At 48.5% G+C, this 20,492-nt stretch overlaps 1 protein-coding gene across 2 annotated transcripts in view; it reads right to left on the reverse strand.

Annotated features, from left to right (window-relative positions):
* Nucleotides 1-20,492, reverse strand: part of LOC147727489 (alcohol dehydrogenase 1-like) — a 256,534-nt gene that overhangs the window by 142,863 nt on the left and 93,179 nt on the right. For both annotated transcript variants that reach the window (XM_086961564.1, XM_086961565.1), the window contains exons 4-5: nucleotides 3,222-3,309; nucleotides 2,884-3,103 (exon numbers count right to left, since the gene is read on the reverse strand). In XM_086961564.1, coding sequence (XP_086817690.1) covers nucleotides 2,884-3,103; nucleotides 3,222-3,309 — 308 coding nt within the window. The remainder of the gene's footprint in view (nucleotides 1-2,883; nucleotides 3,104-3,221; nucleotides 3,310-20,492) is intronic.

Genomic DNA, 20,492 nt, shown 5'->3' on the forward strand with positions numbered 1-20,492 from the left:
TGGTGAAACAGTTTTTCTACGAGCAGTTGGAGTTGGACCGATGGGCATAGGGGTTGCTAATGTGCTTGCCTCTATTTTGACGTGTTTGTCAGTACCTTACTCAGCCTCAATTGTTTCTGGCAATCCTAAGTGTTATTTGTGGAAATGCATGTATATATTCGTGTAAATAAATGGTTAATGTCTGTTTAGTATATTGTTGTAATAGTACTTAATGTGTATGACATGTTGGCGATGTAAAGGTCTGTGTAGTGTGGTCTTCAGCCCACAGTTCAACATGCAACTATGGTGTACTACAACTAGCATGATGCATTGCCACGGTATTGCAAGCATCTCAATGGAGTCAGATTTTCTACAATGTTTAATTTAAGTTATTACAAACATTATGTTATGTTAAGTAAGTAAAGGGGAGTTGGCTTACCCTGGCTGGTGCCTGCAGTATTAGAGGTGTCAGACAATCCCACCACATTTTCCGGTTTCAGTTTCTCATCGATGAGTGTCTCTGTGGGAGTGGGGTGTTTTGATGGTCTACCACCTGTGATCCTCAGACATCCTGCTGGCCACCTTCTTTATGAAGGATCGCATGTTGTGCCACTGTTTGCAGATCCCTGGAATGGTCCTCTGTGTTACGCCAAGGGGATTCACCTTTTCTAAGATGCTGTTCCATATCTTAGTCTTTTGGCTCTCAGAAACAGTAAGAGAAGTCTTTCCAAATAGCTGGTCCATATGGGCCACACATTCCTCTGTTAGGAGCTCCAGCACCGTTTGGAACAGTATAAGTTTATTGTTTGATTAATTAAAATCATTACAAACCCCCCCCGTATCCATAAAAACGTAGTAAAAATGTCATTACATTTATAAGTACACCTGAATTTTGACGTGGTTCCATAATTATATAAAAAGGGTGTATATTTCTTTTTAAAAATTTGGGGACCTTTTAGAAAAGATAATTGCATAGTGTATACCCCAGTGTTCCAAATTTTAATGTTCATACACCACTATTTGCGACCTGCAGCTAATTGCTGGTAAGCATGCTGTCCATTCGTTAATGTTGTTGGTCGGCTACTGAAGGTGACTTTAGTCCTGCTTGTTTTGTTTACTCTCCATCTGCTTGCCGTAGGAGGTTTCTGACCGTTGTCATGAATTTGACGCCCCTGCAGACCAGGATAATGGAAGCGCCTTCCAGCCAGCTTATCACTGCTTGTCTGCATGAACGGATGTTCAACTCATTAAAAATTAATTTTAAATACTGTCTCCTCTGTTCCAGAACTGCTGGACAAGCACATAATAAGTGAGTTACAGATTCTGATTTAAAACCACATAATCGACAGTTTGCGGAGAGATAGGGCTTTTTCCAAGTTGGATACAGGTCTTTTGAGTCGTGCAAGCCCATGCGGTAGTTTGTAAAGCTCTTTTTTAAATGCAAGCTGAAATGAGCGGATAGATAATTTTGAGGCTTTAGGGTTCTGTATGAATTGATGACTGTCCACCCATGCCGGCGCTTAGAGATTGATTTTTTGTCAGCCAGCAAGGATTTCTTTTTAGCTGCGGCGTTTACGACTTTGCCGAAGCTTGCTCTATCTTCCCCGTTTTCCCACGCTGTTTGTAATTCCAGCTCGGTCAAAGCTGTCCTCAAAAAGCTACCCCATGAGCTCGGTATTTCTAAGTTCATCTGGAGCTTAATTTCGTCCCAGCATAATTTGTTCAGGGTGTCCGGGTTAGAACAGCGGAATGTATGACAAAGTTTGACAAAGCTACTCATTGCCCGGAGTTTCTGGTGCTGTAGGCCGAATTCCAGTCGAACCTGAGAAGGAGAGGCAGATTTTGGCAGCTCAAAAACGGTCTTGTAGATCCTGGTCTGGAGCTCGTTCAGTAGATTTGCTTCTTTTCCACACCAGGTGACTAAGCCATACGATAGGCTGGGCTGGATTTGTGCGGCCATGACTTTCAGCAGATGGGTGTAGTTCGGGCAGTCTAGTTTTTTACGTAGGAGTCTGTAAGCGTAGATTAGTGATTGGGCTTTAGCTTGCAGCACCGTTTGGAAAACTTCACCTTCCACTTCCTGCTCCCAGATTCCCTGTCCCCATCTTCTTTTGACATGATGCAATGAAGTCAGTGGTTTTCACTTGCCAGTAGTCAGACAGGTGCATGCCTCCCTTCCAGCACCTTCCTAGGCCTCGAGGTTGTGGCCACACCCTGTATTTGTAAACTTCCGGGTCTGACATCATCATTCTGCATCCAATATGCGATGTTTCATAATTTGCGATTTCCTAATGGGAAATTGCAAAAAATTGCAATTTTGCGATTTCCTAACCTGTGTTTTCCTAAATTGCGATTACCTAATTGCGAATGCTAATCTGTAAGAATGGCTATTAGTGGAATCCGCAGTTTAGTACATTACGAACCCCTAATAACAATTTCTATGGATTTGCTATTTGGAAACCACAAATCCAGAGTTTTGTACATATCGACCTAAATTCTTCATTAAAATTTGCTTTAAAATTCACCATTTGCTAATCTTTTAAAACTTTTTCTCGGGGGAGGACCTCTGCAAATCCTACGATTGATGATCAAGTTCGCTCATTTCACTCGATACATAAAATTCATACCCAACTTTGATGCCCCATCACTTTCAAGTGTCACCAGCAACTAAGCCACAAGTTAAACTGCGTCACCCAGAAAAGCATTTGAAACCTAACTCATGCAAGGCCTTTCAATTTACTGCCTTGCCATCCCCAGTCTGTCTCTGCCTTCTTTGTGTAGGTCCATTGAGGCCCTACATTGTGCCTTGCCCTAGAAACCTCCCAAAAACAACTTCACGTCTTGAAGTAAAAAAGTAATTGCAATATAGGGTAAAAAAGTAATTGCAATATAAAAAGTAATTACCTTGGCAGTGTGAGTTGCAGATCCGTAGCCAGTAGAAAACCCACATCCAATGAGGCAGACACTCTCCAGAGGGGCTGCATCATCAATTTTAGCTATGGAAACTTCATTGACTACTGTGTACTCTGTAAAGGTGCTGGTGCCTGCAAAGTTATGAATCAGCTTCCCTTTGCAGCTAAACCTACTGGTGTTGTCATCCATCAGTCCACTGTATTTCCCAATACTAAGTAAAAGAAAAAGCAAAACAGTGTTAGATATGTCTTGTTTTTCTGACATTTGATTTGCAAAGAATTAGGAAAGAATGTTAAGATTAAAAATGTATACTGAAAACACAAACTCACTCATTCTTATCACAAAGGTTGGCATTTGGATGTTTGCAGCTTCGACACTCTCTACACTGTGGCACAAATAATGGGATAACTTTATCACCTAGGAGAGAGAAAAATGTTTTTAAATTTGATATGATGGACACAATCTAGAAACAAATAAACAAAACTACCAAAATATATTTAGAGTCGACATTGTGGAACCAATTTAGAAAGCTATACATCTGACTTACATGCTCAAATGCCTAGATGCAAAGCGAAAGTATTTACAAACTGTAATTATGCAGTTTATCCAGGCCAGCAGTGAGCTCGAATTTAGAAGGGTGGTGGGCCTAATGCCCTCTGCCACCCCGAGAGACTGTAGTCTCTCTGCAATACTCTAAATTTGCCCCTAAGTGTATGTTAGAAATAAGAACTGAGAGCTTTAGGAAATCAGTCACCCATTAGATACATAGATACATTTCTTTATTTGGCTAGATAGTTTTTTTTTAACTTTATTTTTCATTTTCGATACATACAAATATTACAGTAGCCGAACCCATGTACAATCATTTTTCAACTAGAGTATGCAGCGTTATACAGCACATTAAGTTATCTTGCCATGGTAAATAAACTTGTTAAGTTACATATCAATAACATTCTTATGCTATTACATTTTGACGTATCCCTTGGTGTGATTCCATAATCAATGATTTCGATACTGCAACGTGGGGACTACTTGCTTTCTTCTTGAGGCAATCATATTTCCTTGTTAGTGTGTCACTTCTTGCAAAGTTTGTAATTATAGGTATATCTAACCAATCCCCATTCTGTCATGTCCCTCCGTCTCCTCCTCCTCTGCAGCTCTACAGGTGAAGTATGCCTGGTATATCTCCAGATATTAATTGACCTGCAGGGTGTTGGTATGAGGGCATTATATTGATCTGATTGCGTATTGCAAAAGTACAGGTCTGTACACCACTCCAAGAAGGTGAGTATTGGGCCTTTCATCCATCACATAGCCAGTCTTTTATTAAGCTATAAGTATGCAAACGCTATCAATTTCCAACTACCTTTAGGTAGGTCTTTGACATATCCTAAAAGGGCCACTAGCGGTGTCACAGGTACAGGTGTCTCGGTCATGTCCTACAGAACTTCAAATACCTCCGACCAATATTTACGGATCCCAGGGCAACCCCAAGCTATTTGTGTGAAAGTTGCCCCTGTGGCCCCACATCTGGCCCAGTTATCATCTTCTCTCAATCCATATTTCTGCAATCTAACCGATGTATAGAATACTCTTTAAAAGGCGGTGTCTACCATTCTGCGATATCCCTTTGGTACTTAAGCAGAAATATAACCACTGCTCCTCCCTTAGGTCTATACTTAGTTCATTGCGTCATTCCTGCAGCACCTTCCGTGTGTGGAGTTATTTCCTGTCCTGATAAGCGCATATAGTGTTGAGATAGCATGTTGTGGTGAGGGAGTCTGTGATAGGTATGTTAGTGAAGTGTACTCCTGCTGCTCTTTTGCATGCTTTCTCCCAGTACGGCACTTACCCGCAGATGCATCAAACCCAGATACTGCAAATTCTAAATTGCGAAAAATACCAAATCGCAAATTAGAATTTGCAGAGCTGCTGACCCGCCTATCGGCATACACCAGGTCAAAGCACCTGATCAGGAATGCTACTTTCCAACTATCACGCCGGTCCCTGGCAATGCAATGTCAGATGGTGCAATGTTGCCAGGATGTTGCTAGGGCATTGGAACAGGTCACAACTGCTGTCCAGAACCAGCAGGTATGTGGCCATGCCCATGCAAGGGGGGGGATGATACCAATGAGAGCACCTCCAGTCTGAGCAGCCTGTCCCTGCCGGTGGTACAAGAACGACGCCGCAGTACCAGGCCCACTGCAGCATCAAGGCCCGATACAGGCGAGGTGGATGTGGACAGGTGACAGGGCGCGTCCGGCCGGAGGCGCTAGTGATCAACTGACTATTAGCAGCAGTGCCATGCTGAAGTACAAAGCAGGCCTGCTTCCCAATAATGGGTCTGTATGTCTTAATACAGTTTTCATGTTTTGTGAATCAAAAAATGTCAAAGAAAGATCCTGTTTACATTATAATGAGAATTTATTTCAAACGCAAATCATATGTCATGTCATTATTTCATTTGGTATGCATGAGTGCAGTGTTGTGTGAGGGGTATGTGAGCACTAAAAATAATTCAGTGTGATGTTGTTGCGGCGCCTGTGTCCTTCAGCAGGATTCTCCCCGCGTGCATGACGCAAATGTGCAGGTGGGCGGTTGTCCCCCTCCGACTCACTGCCAGAGATTTCCACAGGTATCCTCCGCTTCGCTTGATAGCAATATTGTGGAGTATGGCACACACGGCCACGATGCGGCAGAAGACCTCAGGCTGGTATTTGAGGGCCCCACCAGTCTAATGTAGGATGCAGAATCGGCTCTTTAACGTCCCAAATGTCCGTTCAATGACGTTCCTGGTGCGAAGGTGTGCTGCATTGTAATGCCATTCCTGTGGTGAGGCAGGGTCGAGGTATGGGGTGAGGAGGTACTCATGGAGGCCATAGGCGCTGTCACCTGAAGGAAAGGAGCAGAGGGTCAGTGCCTGTCATGCGCAGCTACATGTGCTTGACGTACTGTATGTGGGCATATGTACTTACCTAGGAGGTGTCCTTTGCCAAAGTCACCCCTGGCCAAGCGGGTGTGTAAGCCGCAATGCCTGAATATGAAAGAATCATGCGTGCTCCCCGGGTATTGGGCCACTATGTCGGTGGTGATTGCCTTTGCATTGCAGACCATCTGGATGTTGAGTGAGTGGTAGGACTTGCGGTTCTGGTACATGTATTCTGTCTCAGCGGGTGGGCAGATGTGGATGTGGGTACAGTCAATGCATCCAATTACATGGGGGGATTGTGCAATGTTGTAGAATTGGAACTTTGTTTGATTTAAGTCCTGTTGGGTGGTTGGGAAGATTATGTAATGGTGTATCCGGGTCAGCATGGTGTCCAGGAAACTCTGTAGGCAGTGGGACAGTGTGCTCTGGGAGATCTCCCCTGCAAATGCGCCTATCCCCTGGAAGCTTCCGGAGGCCAGGAGGTGCAGGCAGCACAGGACCTGGACAAATGTGGGCACCGCATTGGTCCTCCTCGTTGGGTGCTGCATCAGGGGGTCAAGGTCTCGGATGAGCCTGGTTATCATTGCCCCATTCAGCCTGTATTTTGAGTAGATTTCCTCTTCAGTCTGGCCCAGGAGTGTGATCCGCAGCCGGAAGATGCGCTCCTGGATCCTGCGTCGGTTCCGGGCTGCAGCCTGGAGCCTTAGCCGCCTTACCACGATGTAGAGTCCTGGCATTGGGAATGTCCTCATGCTCCTACGGTGTCTCCTAAAGTGTGTTTGTTTAGCCCTGCACCTGTATCTTGTTAGGAATTTTGTATTTTTGTTTCCAACTGAACTTTATGGTTACCACCTGGTTTGAGTTTTCCTTAAATTGCCCCTCACTAATAGCGATTTTGGGTTTTTTCGCAAATTGCGAATATTGAGGAATTTGCTTTGCGATTATTTTGCGATTTCGCAAATGATTTTGCAGAATCAGTGGAACATCGCTATTACAGAATCGCAAAGGGGGTTCCACGTTGATTCTACGAATTAAATTGCGAACTCGCAAAATATTTTTTGCGAATTCGCAATTTGGTGGTTTTTACTATCATGAATTGCAGTAACAGCAATTGCGATCGCAATAGCTGTTTAGCAACTTTTGCGATCGCAATTTTGGTTGATTAATCTATGCAATAGTGACTACCTTGCTCGGTGATATAGATACCTTGAGATCAGTGTTACCTCCGCTGGTGGTACCTGCAACGGATCCCACATCTTGGCAACCCCCTCTTTGAAAATAAGTCTCCCATGTTTCTTATATTTAGTGCATGCATTGCGTGTATGAATGCCCTTTCCTGTCGGGTCTGTAGCCAGTCACACCATTCTATAGGCAGTTTAGGAGAATAGAGGAGTGAAATCTTCTGTAGGTCGACTGCCCTATGTAATTGATGTCTTGAGGTCCCTACTGGGTCTATAACATTATATCTTCTCTTTGTCTTACCAAGAAGATATTGTGGCAGGGTTAATGGGCTAACTTCGTCTCTCACGATGTAAAAGTGAGGGGTCTTGTGGGGCCAGTGTAACCAATTTAATGCATGTATTTGTTGTGCTGCACAGTAATATATTTCAAGGTTGGGGCATTTAGTCCACCTGCTGAATATAGTTTGTTCAATGTCTCCCATTGTATTCGCGGTTGTTTCCCAGCCCAAGCAAGTCTAATCATGAGACTGCGTAGTGTATGAAAAATGTTTTTGGTAGTGGGATTGGGATGTTTACAAAGTAAAATAGAAAGCGTGGAAGAATAATCATTTTCATGAGCAATATACGCCCTAGCCGTGATAGTGATAGTGGTAATCGGTTCCACCTCTCAATCACCTCTGAGAGCTTCTGTGCTGCCCGGCCATAATTTTCCCGGACCACTACTTCTGGATCAGTATGAATTTGCACCCGCACATAGCGTATTGGATCTGTAGTCCATGTTATAGGGTGGTCTGTCTGGTGTGGGATAGTGCTTGTGGTTAGTGGAAATATAGGCAACTTTCTCCAATGGCTCAAATCGCTCCACTTACTGCAATATTGGTGTCAGGTTCTGTTCCAGGTTACGTACATACAGGAAGGTGTCATCCGCGTATGCAGGTATTATTAATTTATACTGTGGAAATTGTATACCAGAGTGACTATGGTATTCTCTCAGGACACTAGCCAATGGCTCTGCTGTTAAGGCATATAATAGGGGAGAGACTGGGCATCCTGGTCTGGTGCCTCTGATATTCTTTATTGGGGCAGAAAGCAGTCCGTTCACTCGTAAACACGCCTTGGGCTGTGCATAATGAACTTTGATTAGTTTTATAAACACCTCTCCTACCCCAACATGATGGAGAACAGCCATTAAGAACTCATTCCACCGAATCAAACATCTTATCGACATCTAGGAACACTGCAGCAGATCGAACGAATGGATCAAGGCATGTGATGGGCAGAACAGTGTACGTAAGTTACTAGTGAGGGATCAGTTAGGCACAAACCTGTATTGTTCAGGGGCCACCAACAATGGGAGCAAAGGGGCGAGTCTATTCACTAGAACTTTGGCAAACCATTTTGTTTCAGTGTTAAGTAGAGACAATGGTCTGTATGAGGAACACTGCTCCGCTGACTTACCAGGCTTTAGCAGAGTAATTGGACTTGCTTATCGCATTGTGGGAGGCATAATACAGTGTTTGGCCATTTCTTTAAATAGATTTACCAGATAGGGTATTAGATGATCCTGATAGGCCTTGTACAAGGCTACTGTTAAGCCACCTGAACCGGGAGCCTTAAGGTTGGGCATGTTGTTTAGAGCTGCAATTATTTTGGTTGGGCGCAGTGGCTCCAACAGGTGCTCTCTATGGGAGTTAGCTAGTCAGGTCATTTTATTATCTGCCAAATAGTTGTCTGCTGTTTCCTCTGAGCCTGAGGGGTGAGAAGTATAGAGATCTGCTTATTACTTACGAAATCTGTCAACTATCTATTATGCATTGCCTATCATCACACCATTTTCATCCTGTACTTCTATTACCTCTTTTGCGCCACTACCTGGCCGGGTCAGCGCAGCAAGCATAGCACTAGGCCTTTCACCTTCCCCGTATACTTTCGCAGTGGCATATTTTCTCAAGTGAGTCACTTAAGTTGTGCTACTTCATGGTATTCTTCTATCTTTTCCCTGATCAGGGCTAACACCTCAGAAGTGGGCCATTTATTGACCTTAGATCCATATCTGCTAACTCAGTTTTAAATTTTTGTAACCTACCCCTGATGGAGCGAATTACCACAGCATGTTTGGATATAGCCACCCCGTGCATATAAGCCTTAAATGCTTCCCAAATAGTGGCCATTTTGGGGATGCTCCCTAGACTGCTATTGAAATAGTGATCTATCTCTTATGAGAGTTCCTCTCTGAATACCGTATCTATAGTGAGTACTGTGGAAAACGCCACATGTGTGACCTGGATAGCATTTAATCTATTTTTAGTTGGAATCTGACCGGGGAGAGGTCTGAATATGTGCATGGCAAATGCACACATTCTGTTATGAAGGATGCTAAGTCTCGTGAAGCATACCAATAGTCTATGCATGTATGTATCTCATGTACTGAGGAGTAGTAATTGTACTCCCTCCGTAGTGGTGAACAGTGATGCCAAACACCTATTAAACCGTCTGTCTCTGCTATTGCAGCAATGGCTTTCGAGGGTTGATGAGGGTTTTCGTGTTGGGCCTCTCGATCTATCTAGGTCTGTGGATTGCACACAATTAAAATCTCCTCTCCAAAGTGTTGGCATCATCATTTACGTAGCAAGTTTATTGTGGAATGTTCGATAAAATTGAGGGTCATCGTAATTAGGTCCATATCTCCCCACCACTCGCACATCAAAGTTGTCCTTCCGACAGTGTACTAATATATATCTACCCCCGGGAAGATCGATATCTAATTTTTTTGTTTAAATATTTTTATTGAAATTTTACAGATCAGGGCCCCCGAAAGGGGGTGAAACATCAATCATGCAGCCAATACATCACACATTGAGGGGTTACATGAAACACACCATTACTATCATCTGCAATGTGTAGAGGTCCCCCCTGTCCAGCAAATTTACAACCTATTGTCCGTGAAAATGTTGGTAGGGAAGTCAGTTGAGTCGTGGTGGGACTTTTTATGGCTTGCCACTAAAGCTGCATGCTGGCTGGGGTAGGTGTTGGTGTCGTCCCCTTATGTGGTGATGTGACCCTGTATCAAAACAACAGTTACCGTGAGTGACGTGTGTGTCGGTGTCCAACTACCGACGGAAGAACTAGGTGTAACTGCTGGGGAAAACCTTTCCTAGAACTATGGGCGGTGGGGATAGGTGTGGCGGGCTGGCTATGACCGGTGGACGTGGCAGGTAGAGGGTGCCAGGGTCAATGAATCCAGGGGGTTGGGGTCACATGGCTTTCAGAGCCTGAGGGGGTGTTCCGCCAGGGGTGGCAGGCCGCGGGTCCGCGAGGGAGCAATGCTCACCCTATCTCGTCTGGCTGGTGTGGGGTGCCGGCATCAGGCAATTGAGTAGGGGGGTTGTGGTGTTTTGGGGAAGCATGGGCGTGAGGCGGGGAAGCCTCTGACACGTCGTCCGGGGTTGTCGTTTGTCAAAACTGTAGAAGTAGCTGTGCCCATTCCAGGGAAATGGGGTGCTTGCGCGTTCCTTTCACTTCCTCTTCGCACAGGATGTCCTCTTCCGCTGCTCCCCACTTGTTCACCGCTCCCACCCAGGCCGCCTCCGGGGTGCCCGAAGGGGCTCTCCAGTGCATAGCGATAGCACGCTTCGCCAACAGTAGGGCGAGAGACGCAAATCGCCACTGTAATTTTTCAGATTTCTTTCGTCTGTATATTCCTAGGGCGCAGATTTCCCAGGAAGCAGTGTGCGGTAGGCCTACTATTGCATGGAGTGTTTGGTGAATCGAGGCCCAGTAACGTTGCAGAGAGGGGCAGTGCCAAAACATGTGTCGGAAGTTCGCCTCCGGCAATGCGCAACGTGGGCAGTTAAATCGCGTGTACCGGTGCGGCGTGAGATAGGCCCTTTGGAGGATGTTGAATTGTATATTTTTGAACCGTGCGTTTCTGGATACTTTCTTGCGCGTCCATTCCGTGTCATGGAACTCTCTGCCAATGTCGTCCTCCCAGGTTTTGCGCAAATGATCTAGGGGGGCGTTTAGTAGTTCCCTGATGGCCTTATAGTGCCATGTAATGAGGTGTGAGCCAGCTCCCTTGCGGAGCATCGTGTGGAGCACCGGGTGTGTGGGCGGCTCCCCATCGCGTAAGTTCCAGAACGGCCGTGTGCTGTCTAAGAGTTGCCCGTACAGAAGGAATTGTCCTCGTGGGAGGTCATACCACTCGACCAGTTGTGCATAGGTGCGCAATTGCCCCTCGTGGAACTACGCCTCCATCTCCGTCACGCCGTGGTCGGTCCAGATTTGTAGGGCTCTAGTGGTGTAGTGGTTGTCTCCTTGGGGGAGAACCACCAGGGGCAGTAATGGGGAGTAGAGTGGCCGGTCTTTAGACATTCGATGAATACGCATCATACATTTGCGCGCAATGGAGACTTGAATTGGGTGGGCACGGGACAGCTTGGTCCCGGGTAAGAGCATCCGTCTGATGACCGGAAGAGGTATTCTACCGGTCTCCGCAATTGTTACCCCGACATGTCTCTCCGCCGTCCAGTGGGAAAGCCACTGAAGTTGTGCGGCCAGGAAATAGGATTCGAAGGATGGGGCTCCCAAACCTTCGTCTGCAGTGGGCAAATACAGCGTGCGTAAGGTCACTCTGCGCCGGCCGGTACCCCATATAAGCGTGATGAGTAGGGTGTCCAGTTCTCGGAAGAATGACCGACGTGGGATCACCAGGAGATTGGTGAAGTGGTAGAGCAGTCTGGGTACCATCAGCATTTTCGCTATGGCTACCCGGCCAATGGGTGCTAGGGGCAACATTTTCCAGAAGGCCACTGCCGACCGCAAGCTCGCCGGAGAGTGATAGAGTTGTACTCCCTATTATCTGGGGGCAACCCCGCTCCAACGCAGCACCTGGGTGCCGAGTAACACCTCGTGGAGAAGTGTGGCTCAATGGTTAGAGCGGCAGACCCTGATGCAGAGGTCTAGCCCGGGACCAGGGTTCAATTCCCCACCTTGGCGGGTCTTGGACTCAAAAATTCCACTGACCTGATAATTCTCGCCTCCTGCCTATTCCAATCATGGAGTCCCACTCTGCAACTCTGGGCAATAGCTTGCTTAATCTCCACAACGGCCCCCACAGCGCTAAGGATGCCTGGCGTCTACCTTGGTGGTGTACAGGAGTGGACGCCTCAAAGGGAGAGCCAGGATGGGTTCCACAGTGGTATTCGTACAAGCGCCTTTTGACCCTTGCGGGTGAGTAGTGCGCTATACAAGTATCAATTTACATTTACATATGGTGCCAAGTGGGGGCCAAGCGGGTAAACGGTTGATTTCCCCCAATTGATGGTGAGGCCTGAAATGGCGCCGAAGGCCTGCAGAGTCTCCCAGATGGACGTGAGGTCTCCCGTCACGGACATAAATCAATAGATCATCTGCGTATAAGGATACGCAAAGCGTCGTACCCACAATCGGGATCCCCCAGGCCTCTCCCGTAATCGCGCGGCCAATGGTTCGACCGCCAGCGCGATCAGGAGGGGGAGAGAGGGTACCCCTGTCTGGTCCCTTTCTCCACAGGGAACTGAGCAGAGATTAGTTTGCCGACTCTTACTCTGGAGGTGAGTCCCCGGTATGAGAGTCGGGTATACACCAGTAGGTCCCCACCGACGTCCAGCGCTCTGAGGACCGCAAACAAATGGGGCCCTAGCAAGGTGTCGAATGCCTTCTCCAGATCGAAGATCAGGCACGCGGCATGGGGGAATCTGTCCTGTGTACTGTCTTGGATATGGAAGAGCCGTCTCAGCTTGTGGGATGTGTTGCGTCAGGGTACAAAACCACATTGGTCGGGGTGGATGAGGGTGGGCAAAATCTGGCTGTAGCGGTCGGCCAAAATTTTCACCAGGATTTTACAGTCCGTGTTGAGGAGCGTAATTGGCCGATAGGAAGACGGGTGTGTGGGGTCTCTGTGGGGCTTTAGAAAGGTCACCATTGTGGATTCACGAAAGGATGCGGGGGAAAACCCTTGGAGAGGGCCTCTGCGTATGTGGTCGTGAAATGGGGTACCGTCTGTGCTGCAAATGTGCTATAGTATTCTAGCAGGAATCCGTCCATCCTCGGCGTCTTCTTTTGCGCAAGGGACCCAATGGCGCGTTTAATGTCGGAGGATGTAATTTTACTGTCCAGGTCTGTCCAGGTCTTTCTTCTCTGCTGAGGAGATTGCGGGGAGTGTGTGTGTGCCCAGGAAATGTGCTAGTGCATGAGGTGCCGCTGGTGCTGGGGTACGGTACACAGTCTCGTAATAGGCGCGAAACACATTAAGAATGTCGAGTTGGGAAGTGTGAAGCTGCCCGGACTCCTCTATCAGTTCAGTGATGGGCTGCGAGGTCATTTCCTGTTTGGCCATCCACTTTAGGAGTGTCCCCGTCCTGTTGTCCTCCTTGTGAGCCCGTTTAGTGTACATTTCCAAAAAATCCCGTAGTGTTTATGCGTGTGTGAGCTTCGTCGCCGCGATCTGTTCTAGAGTGGCCCCTCCCAGGTCCGAGTCGCGGGGTTTTGCCCACCCCCACCACTATTTCGTGGCACACACGATACCGCGCCATTTCCTATGCAGGCGGTTCACTTCTTTCTCCGTCAGGTGGGTCTCCTGGAGGAGGGCCACCTGTGCCTGCTGTCGCTTAATGTAGGCGTAAATCGAATACCTCTTCGTGGCCGTATGCATACCCCTGACGTTTAAAGTCACAACTTTGAGATCTGTGTTCGGTACTCTGGCTGTCATGGGTTAGTTACGTGGTTTGTGGACCTCATGTGAAGCCCTCGTCCCCTGCACCAGAGTCCTCCCCCGGTCCTCCAGCGCCTCCCCCGCCCGGGGATGTGTGCCATTATCCTGATATGTCAAGCCCGCCCACCCCATAATGTCCTGGAAAGTCAGATCACAAAGGGGGATAAACCATAACTCTGGGGAACATTCCCAACTGGGGGGACCTATTGCTCGAGGCAATACATCCAAACGATGTTGCATATGGGTTCTTTAGTTCATAGTTACGGGGTAGTGGCCAACTGCCTTCCTCATCGCTGCCAGCTCCACAGTCAACGGAGAGTGGTTGAGGAACTGGACCCTCAGGCATCCCACGCCGGGTGAGTTTTCAGTGTAGAAGCGAAGTATTGGGGCTAGGCGCCCGAGCAACTGAAGGGCTGACAACAGACTCGCCCCCCCCCCCCATGGTTGTCTGGGCCGCGGAGGGTGCGTCACAGGATGCAGTTCGAACTAGGCCACGTTGTCAAGCGGTTTCCGTGGGTGTGTCACAGTCAAATCAGCAGGTCCGCCGTTTGGTGTGTCACTATTGGGGGTGTCTGGGACCCCTCGTGGGAGGCCGGGGCGTCGCTGGCTTTGTCTTCCGAACTGTCCACATCCAATCCTCCCTCCACCGTCCCGATCGCGGACACCGCCTGGCTCGCTTTCCTGCGCTGCGCAGTGATCTGGGTGAGGTCTCAGGAGCTGCTTCCCATGTGGATAGATCTGGTACTGAGCTGTGTTAGAGTGACTTTACGGCCTTGCCGTCTTGGTTGGCGCCTTGATTGACTGTTTTGTGCACTCAGCGTCGCTGGCCGGCGAGAGACATGTTGTTCTATCCAGGCATCCGCTTCTTTCGGGTCTGTGAAGAAGTGCGTGACTCCATCGTGGATGATCTTGAGTTTGGCTGGGAACAAGAGGGCGTATTGGATATCCTTCTGTCGAGTGTACGTTTTAGCGATTGGAAGGTGGCCCTTTGTTGTTGCACAGCCTGGAAATAGTCAGGGAAGAGCATCACTTGCTTGTCTTCCACTTGCAACCGTCCGTGTGCTCTGGCCGCCCTGTGAATGGCGTCCCTGTCTCGAAAGTGCAGGAGTTTCAGTAGGAACGGTCGTGGAGGCAAACCCGGTTTGGGTTTGGGTGTCGGAACTCGGTGCGCTCGCTCGATAGAGAAGTAGGGAGTCAGGTCTGTGACTGGTGTGAAGGTCCCGATCGAGTCCGTAAAAGTATTGTATGGGGTCGGCCCCTTCCGCTCCCTCAGGAAGGTTCATGACGCTTCCCTCCGAATCGTCCGTCTTGTATTCCAAGGCCTTGATCCGGGACTGGAGATCTGCAATATCATGGTGATGTTACTGTATTTGCGGGGTGAGTGTCTGCAGCGTCTTTTCTTCTTGGGTGACCTTGTCTGAGAGGTTTCGATGATCATCGCGGAGTAAATTGAGATCCGTAGCCAAGGTGTCAAATTTGTGCTCCATTGCAACTCGGGATTGCACTATGGCTGCGAGTTCCTGATCTAGCTTTCTGGACGTGGAGTCTGCGCTGTCGTGGCCGTCTCGCATTGTGTTTGGGGTTGGTGTCTGGGGCGGTAACTTCTGGTGGTCTGAGCCCTGCGTGATTCCCCCTGTGCGGTGGCCCATTCTGGGGGTTAGGGGTCTTCAGTGGTGGTTCGCGCGAGTAATGGCTGGTGGGAAGGATGCTCTCAGGGCCGTCAGAGGGCCGCAGGCATGTTCTCAGTGAATGGGACACCGGTAGGCCCCGCAGCAGCTCGCGTCACCTAGAAAAGGGGGGGCTGTCCCCACACCGGCTCCCCAGTCCTGTGGCTGTGGGGGTATATGCCGCCCTCAGTCAGTTGATCACCAACTGCACGAGTCCCTCCGCATGTTAGTGGTGCGTGGGTATCAGCGAGTGGGAGGTGGGGGTTGGTCCAGCGCCGCGGATGTGTGGCGTGGGATCTCCAAAGTGGTAGCCCGGTCCGTCTCACTGTATGGCGGGCCCCGAGGCATCTAGCAGGCCGGGAGAATGTTGTTGCGGTGCCGGGCCCTCCCCGGTGTGTCTGTGCATGCCGCCAACCCATCCCCAGTACAGCAAGGCAGCAAGGTGTCGAGCAGCGCCTCGGGTAGTGCTAGGTCCCAGCCCGGTCGGATTCCATCTTCCACAGGGGGGGCGTTGATGTGGTGCGGGATCTCGTCTGGCTCTGCGGGGCCGCTGAAGGAGGAGGTGGGGTTTGTCGGCAGGTGTCTCCTTGGGGGCTTCTTAAGGAGTGGGGGGGCAGTTGCACTCACCCCCCCAGGGCAGCCAATAGTGGTTCCTGCATCACCGGGTCCCCGCGTCACCTCTCAGCTCCGTCAAGCGGGTCCAGGGCCTGCACAGTGATGGTCGGGCCAGCGGGGGCAGCCCGCCCCTGGTAGCATGGGCCACTCGGGCTGCCTATGGTGCCTCACCCCCGCACCTGTGCTTCGCGCTCGGCGGCATGTCGCCGTCGTGGGAGCTGCCTCCTCACCTGGGGGCGCAACAGATGCGCGTCGTTGGGGACCACCAGTCTCTCGTCCCACTGGGTCAGCAGCGCCCGGGCGCCATCGCTCTACCCAGCAGCCGCCATTTTGTCAGGCTACACCGGGGAGCATCGGCGGATCACCGCCGGCCGCTCAGGGACCGCACACAGAGGCTGCAGGCAGTTCAGAGGGGTCCCGAGCGGTTCCGATCATCGGCACTGCCCCAGTGGTCCTTGTATTGGGTGAGGGGACGCAGTGAGGTGCCGTGGATGTGTGCCGGCAGTCGGAGCTTTACTGGGATCGGTCTGCCATCTTAGGCGGCTTAGCCATCACCCCCCCCCGGGATGATCGATATCTAATGCGTGTATTTTAATATTTGCTCCCTTTCTTACCCAAACCATTGCTCCCTTTCTTACCCAAACCAGAACCCCTTGTGTGTGTGATGTGAATCCGGCGGCCACACGTAGCCCTTTCATTCTTCTCTGTGTTGGTAATCCTGTGTGGGGTGCGAGATGAGTTTCCTGCAGTATTGCTATATCTATTTGGCGTCTTCGTAAGTATAATACCACTCTATACATTTTATGCTGGTCATTTAGGCCTCTCACATTCCATGATAAAAAGTTTATTGAAGCACCACATTGCCTCGGAATCGGGTTGCGACCTGAACTCCGATTCATATTGTCTAACTAGTCCTGTTGTGCGTGTGTTGAATCTGGAGTTGTTGTGATTAATTTCAATAAGGCTACTTCTACATCATACTTGGAAGTATGTTGTTTCCCCATTCCACGCAATGTCCCCCAACTTGTGACATGACCTTTTCAATCCCACCATCACATACCTACTTTGAATATCCCAACAATCCCTCCCTTAACAATGTGTATTACACATGAAGGCGGTGAATGCCTGACAGCTTACCTAAGCTCCGGTTACATCACAACCGTCAATCCAACCTATCTCATTTATCCATTGCCTTTGCTTGTTCATAAATATTGCACATAAGGGCTCAAGGCCCTGAACACTATATACTGTACCTCCTTACTCTATCAAGGGTGGAAGGCCATCCAATGTAGGTGCACTTAATTTTTTCAATCCATTTGGTACATATATACTTTTACCTTACTGTATTTAACAGAGCACTCTGAAGCCTTAGGTACGGGACAACACAATTAATCATGCAACCTGCCAGTTACCTGCTGATTGTCTTTACCACTGGCAACTATACATATGAATAATGCTGCCACTTTATCAGTCCTGCTGGCCCAATTCACTGGAGTTGGGGATGTCGCCTCGTCAGTGTCTGGCAAATGCTTGTTGGTCTTGGCCCTGGTGTAGCTTTTAAGAGCTTGCTGCAAATTGTTAGGGTCTGAATAAATCCTTACCTTGCCATCTAATGCAACCTTTAAGCTGGCCGATTAGAGATTTGCATAGTCTATATTTAGGTCCGGCAGTTTCCGCTTCAGGGGGGCAAATCACAGCCTCGCCGCTTGTAAATTGGGAGTAAAATCAGGATACAGGGATAACTTGGTTCCCTGATAGCGCAGTGTCTTTAATTCTCTTGCTCTGTGTAGTGCTGCATCTCTATCCCTGTAATTCAGCTTTCGGGCTATTAGTGGGCACGAGGTAGCCCTCGGCAGTGGCCGAGGTGCCAGCGAACAATAAGCCTGCTCCACAACAAAAATCAATGAGAAGCCTAGCAACACTGTGAGTAGCTTTCCACAAGCAGGTCTATATTCCCAGTCAAGGTGGATTCCGGCAGGCCCACTATATGTAGATTGTTGCACCTTGATCGCGCTTCAAGGTTCTCCATTTTGTATTGTAGTGCATCTAACAGTTTCCCCATTTGCTTCTGAGGTTGCATGGTTTCTACTGTTTGATCATCAGTCTCCGACACCCTGCTCTCCACCATGTCAATTCTTTCTGCATGTTTATCGAGGCGTTCTGTCATGCGGGCCATGCGAAACAAAAGCAAGCCAATTTTCCCATCTATTGTAGAGACGCTTTGCTGCATCATTTCAAGTATTTTGAGCACGTCCCCCCCAGCTCTGACCCGAGGTACCCCACTCTTCCATGTCTACCTCTGTTTCATTATCCCTTAGTCTAGTGGATCTGTGCTGTTCAACTTGTAGTTTAGTCTGTGTTTTGTCTGGCTTCCCCATTGTGCCTCCGCTATTGCGTCTTAAATGTTCCAAGATGCTCCAGGCCTGCACCAATAGTCAGCAAACTCCTTCCTTATGCTAGGGAGTCATGCTTGCCCTTCCTGCTGTTGTGCTGATATTTGTATCTTGCAGCAGTAGCACAGAGGAGTTAACCCCTAAGTATGTTATTTTCACTGAGCTGACTGGTTCATCACTGGTAGCATCATGCTTCAGTTATGCGACTCACCAACCCCCGATGTATAGTCATGTGGCCAGACGCAATTACTATACTCCTGCCTGATTACAGGGGCAGGGATATTGCAGGATGGTGAATGTTCAGTTTAGGGAGCAATCTGGCCCAGTAGTTACGTATTAGCCCCTAGAGGTATGCCTTCCCTAATTCGGGCACCTCCTTGTTGTTGTCTTTGGGTCCACCGCCAGGGAAGGCCTTACACCCCAGGCATGGTCTGCTCCATGCCCCTGCGTCAGCGGGGTGCAGCTCTTTTTAGGCCTGCCAGCTGTCCATGGCGCTAGAGCGCAGTCAAATGGTCACGCCTATGGAGACTGGGGGGCTCTCACTGCGAGTTGGGTTCTCAGCTGCAGCACTGCTTGAGAAGCGGTTGCTGGATACATTTGAATCACAAGGGGGATCGCTATCTCTTCTGCACCGACCGGTGTGTGGGCCGCCACACTGTCATCAATGCTGAGTCCCATCGGGGCTCCAGGCGTGGCACCCAGGGCCACACGGTTGCTATCAGCTCACAGCGGTCGGCGGTTGTCTCTTCTTACACAGGAGGCCGCCCAGCCTCTGTGTCGACTCTGCAGAGTTTGGGCAGCCTCTGCAGCCGCAAGGCTTGAGGTTTGCTGACCCCGGAACCAGGTGGGTCCAGCTGCAGTCTGTGCAATGGAGTTGGGAAACTTTGTTTTACAGCATGAATTGCGGTTGTGGGGGTATCGTTCCCTTGCAGCCATTGTGTATTGTTCAGTGCACCTCAGTAAAGTTTGCTTAGGCAATGGAATACATGAGAACCTGCAGGATTAAGCCGACGGCTGCAGTAGCTCACCTACTGTGCGGCTATCTTGAGGCTAGGCAAGCTCCTCCCTCTATTTGGCTTGATAGTTAACCATAAAATATATGGAATACAACAATTGGGCAAAAAAGGTTAAATAATCATAAAATCTTAATTCCATATATAAAAATCATAAGAACATTTAAGTGCCATTTTACAATAGATAATAAATAAAAGTAAACTTCTTTATCTACCCGCATAAAAACATGGACACACTTCTTTAAAAAAAGGGGCCTGTATCACTGCCAAGCATCTCATATCTTTCCTACACAACTTAAAAATTGCCCCATACAAACACATGTGTAAACATCTCCCAACAAGGTCCAAAAAATCCTAACCGCCCTGACTTGGTGAAATCTAGGCTCCTTTAGAATAGGGGTCAGATATGTTTTGCTTGGTAGAATGTAATAACCACAAAACATAACTCCATGCAACATAGTCTGCTCAGAAGAACCATTGCATCCACAAGGCCCTAAATCTGTAGCCCATCCTGTAGAGAAGCTAACCATTGGCAAAAGTGCATTCACTCTGAATCTAGGGAGGAGATGACGACGATAAATGTTATTCATCCGGGTTAAATATGGGGCCACGGAGCTGACTGTCTGTGTTAAAAAATATACTCGCACTGATGGTTTACGAAATTCTAGTTCCTCTTGATTGACTGATAGCTGCATTAGGAAGTGATATTTGACCCATTGGTATTCTTGTTTGGTGATACCTTCTGTGTGCGTGAACAAACTGGGGCAACCCAAAGAATTAAAATCAGACTTTACATAGTTCAACCAAGGGATTGTTTTATGATTATCGAAGGAAAGACAATCCTGGATAATCAGACTATTTCAAACCGGCTCTTTGTTAGTCCAGACGAAAAGCCAACACAGTAAGGTCCTAAGTTTCAGCAGATCGGTTATGTAACAAATGCCTAGTTCTTCATGAACCGCAAATGTGAAGGTACCTAAGGGAACTAATAAGAGCGACCTCAGAAATTTGTTCTCACCCTGAATCTGATCCCAATCCCAATAGCCCC

This window comes from Lissotriton vulgaris, chromosome 3_1, assembly GCF_964263255.1.
Source record: "Lissotriton vulgaris chromosome 3_1, aLisVul1.2, whole genome shotgun sequence".
NCBI lineage: Eukaryota > Metazoa > Chordata > Amphibia > Caudata > Salamandridae > Lissotriton > Lissotriton vulgaris.